The sequence below is a fragment of the Vicia villosa genome, unplaced genomic scaffold, assembly GCF_029867415.1.
Source record: "Vicia villosa cultivar HV-30 ecotype Madison, WI unplaced genomic scaffold, Vvil1.0 ctg.000417F_1_1_3, whole genome shotgun sequence".
NCBI lineage: Eukaryota > Viridiplantae > Streptophyta > Magnoliopsida > Fabales > Fabaceae > Vicia > Vicia villosa.
In genome coordinates this window covers 218445-221161 of record NW_026705195.1, presented here as the reverse complement: position 1 = coordinate 221161, position 2717 = coordinate 218445, and the positions used below count along the sequence as shown (strand labels likewise).

The following is a 2717-nucleotide window of genomic DNA, read 5'->3' as shown; positions in this document are numbered from 1 at the left end:
TGGATAGAATTAATGATAAAACTAAATTCAGAGGTACCTACATGTTTAGATTGAATAGAATTGACCACAAACTGACAATCACTTTCAAAGGTAACATGAGAGAAGTGAAGGGAGATAGCATCCTGGATTGCTTCCTTCAAAGCGATGGCTTCGGCTTCAAAGACCTAAAAAAGACCCACATCCCAAGCTACACCAGCTCTGATAAATCTCCCTAAGTGATCCAGAAAACATCACCCTCTATTTGTAGTACCACCAACATTATTAAAACCTGCATCAACATTACACTTCACCTGATCAATCATAGGCGGAATCCAATCAACTGAATTATTACTGGTTGCGCACACATTATGCTCATTTCTAGCTAAAAACCAATCATACCAGTTGTGATAGGCTTGTAAACCAATTCTTATAGCATCTTCTCGATCATCTTGCCAAAGCACATCATTCCTGCTTCTCCAAAAGGACTCAAGCAACACATCAAATTTACCGGCATCCCTACGATCCTCTCGACTACACACGTCAAAAATTAGGGACTTAGCATCATAAAATGTTTGTATTCGAGGATAGATTATAGATGACAAACATGCTGCCCGCCAACTTTGAGAAGTAGAAACGCAACCGAAAAAGACGTGCCACTCATCTTCATCTTCTAGTTCACACCAAGGACATAAAGATGGGCATTAAACATGATGTTGTAGTAATTTAGATCGAGTCGGAAGGCAACCCCAACAAATCCGCCATAACAAATGCTTAGATCTCGAAGGCGTTGATATGTTCCATAGATTCTTCCAATTACCCTCACTACCATAGTGTCGGATGTTACTTTGCACACCTCTCCAAAGTTTATATCTCGATTTCACACTATACTCACCATTCCGCTCCTCTTGCCAAACCAACATGTCCTCCACAACCTCCTCCACTAAGGAAACTCTAAGAATAGCTTCATCCTCCACACGGTCAAAAAGAAAATTCACCTTACCCACATCCCATTGTTTGACTTCAGGGAGGAAGAGATCTTTAACATAAAGATCATGCACACCTTGTACTTGTGGACCACGCACCCACCAATTATCTTTCTCACGGAGCCACGGGTTATTCATAACCATAATGCCACTCCCTTATCCTATGCTCCACCTACTACCAAGCTTAAGAACATCCTTAGCTTTCCACAAACTCCGTCAAACAAAACTCGGATTGTTACCAATCTTAGAATCAAAATAAGAGGAATGGGGAAAATACCCCGCTTTGAAGATTCTAGCCACAAGAGAATTGGGTTTCGCCAAAGGATTCCAACCTTGCTGTCATACCCCAAAATTTGCCCATGTTATTTTCCATACATAAAATCAAAACAAAAGACAAAGCTCCAAAACACACTCTCCTAAACAACAACCCTCAAACCAGGGTTTTGATTTTTTCAAAGAGAAATCAACTTCTGATGCCTTAAGTGGATTCCATGGTCTATCATATGATTCAAATAATCCTCATGCCAAATTTCAAACCTATAAGGAGCCCATTAGTCATATAAAATTTATTTCATGATTTTATATTATTTATGTTTGATTTTTATTTAAATTCAAATTAAATCATATAAAATCACATTTAAGTGAAATAATTTTTATAAGTTATGCTTAGTCAATCCAAAGATATCCGTGACCACAAATCAAAACACCATTCTCATATTTTTGGGAATTAATTTATATTTATTTGGATTATTATTCAATTAAAATTTAAATAAGACAAATCAAGATATAAAAGAATGGTGCAAGGATTAAAGATTAAAGACTTGGATTCATGCCATATTGGGGGCCCACGAGAACACAAAGATGAATGGCAGATCATGCACACGGATGAAGAGGAAATTGGAGTCACTTTTAGAAGTTTTTGATATTGATTCCAATCAAGATCCCAATCATGGATTTAGTAGGATTCGATTAAGTTTTGTTGACCTAATACTCTGGACTATAAAGTGCAGAAGGCATTCATAAGGTTGGAGGAGGAATTCGGCCACAAGGAACCCTAACCGAGTTCATAAAAGTACCAAAAAAAATCAAAATCGTTTTGACATTGGTAGCTCGATTCAAGGCGTTTAAAAGATTAAAACTCATCCCTAAAGCATCACTGGATAATTTTCGATCATCATCTGAGGCTGAGACGCTCATAATTGTTCGCAAATTGCTACGGTTTGTTCACTTTAAGCATGAGCTAAATCGCATAATTCTTACATTTTTAGCACGTTTTGATTATTTGTTTGAGTTCGCCTCAATGCCTATGTGGTTTCTGGATTGTTTAATTATAGTTTGGATGCAGATTTGACACGGTTCCATTGTTAGGTTTTCAAACCTTGATTTAGGGCTTCGTTAAATAGGCAAAATTAGGCGTAAAAATTGATGCCATTGGGTTCAGATGAGAAATTATAGTCGATCCATGCTTTCACCTTTGATTTATATTGTGTATTGCAAGTTTTGTGAGTTGCAGGACTTATCGCTACAGTAGCCGTCCGTAGGTAGAAGATGGAGTCTAAAACAACAGGCTGATGGAGAAGACGATGCAGTGTCAACGTCTCATTGGTTCAATTCAAAATTGCCCAGCCTGCGCGCGCGTTCCCAGGAGTTCCTTCTTATTTTATTTATGATATTTCGTTTGTGTCAGTTTGACAATTAGCTTCAATGGCACAGATGGCCTAGCGCCTTAATGGAATCAAGGGGGTCTGAGTTCGA

The 2717-nt window shown here is 38.1% G+C and overlaps 1 protein-coding gene across 1 annotated transcript; it reads right to left on the bottom strand.

Annotated features, from left to right (window-relative positions):
- Positions 1-230: 230 nt before the first annotated feature.
- LOC131627973 (uncharacterized) lies at positions 231-1106 on the bottom strand. Its single transcript, XM_058898829.1, has 2 exons — positions 797-1106; positions 231-649 (listed from the first exon to the last, which is right to left on the bottom strand). Exons 1-2 carry the CDS (start codon positions 1104-1106, stop codon positions 231-233), a joined length of 729 nt encoding a protein of 242 aa, XP_058754812.1.
- Between the last annotated feature and the right edge of the window lie 1611 nt (positions 1107-2717).

Excerpts from the sequence above, each read along its gene's own strand:
- LOC131627973 (XM_058898829.1), bottom strand. The coding sequence starts at position 1,106 with ATGGTTATGAATAACCCGTGGCTCCGTGAGAAAGATAATTGGTGGGTG. Across the intron at positions 650-796 it reads CCGACACTATGGTAGTGAGG|AAGATGAAGATGAGTGGCAC; the intron begins GTAATTGGAAGA and ends GGTGTGAACTAG.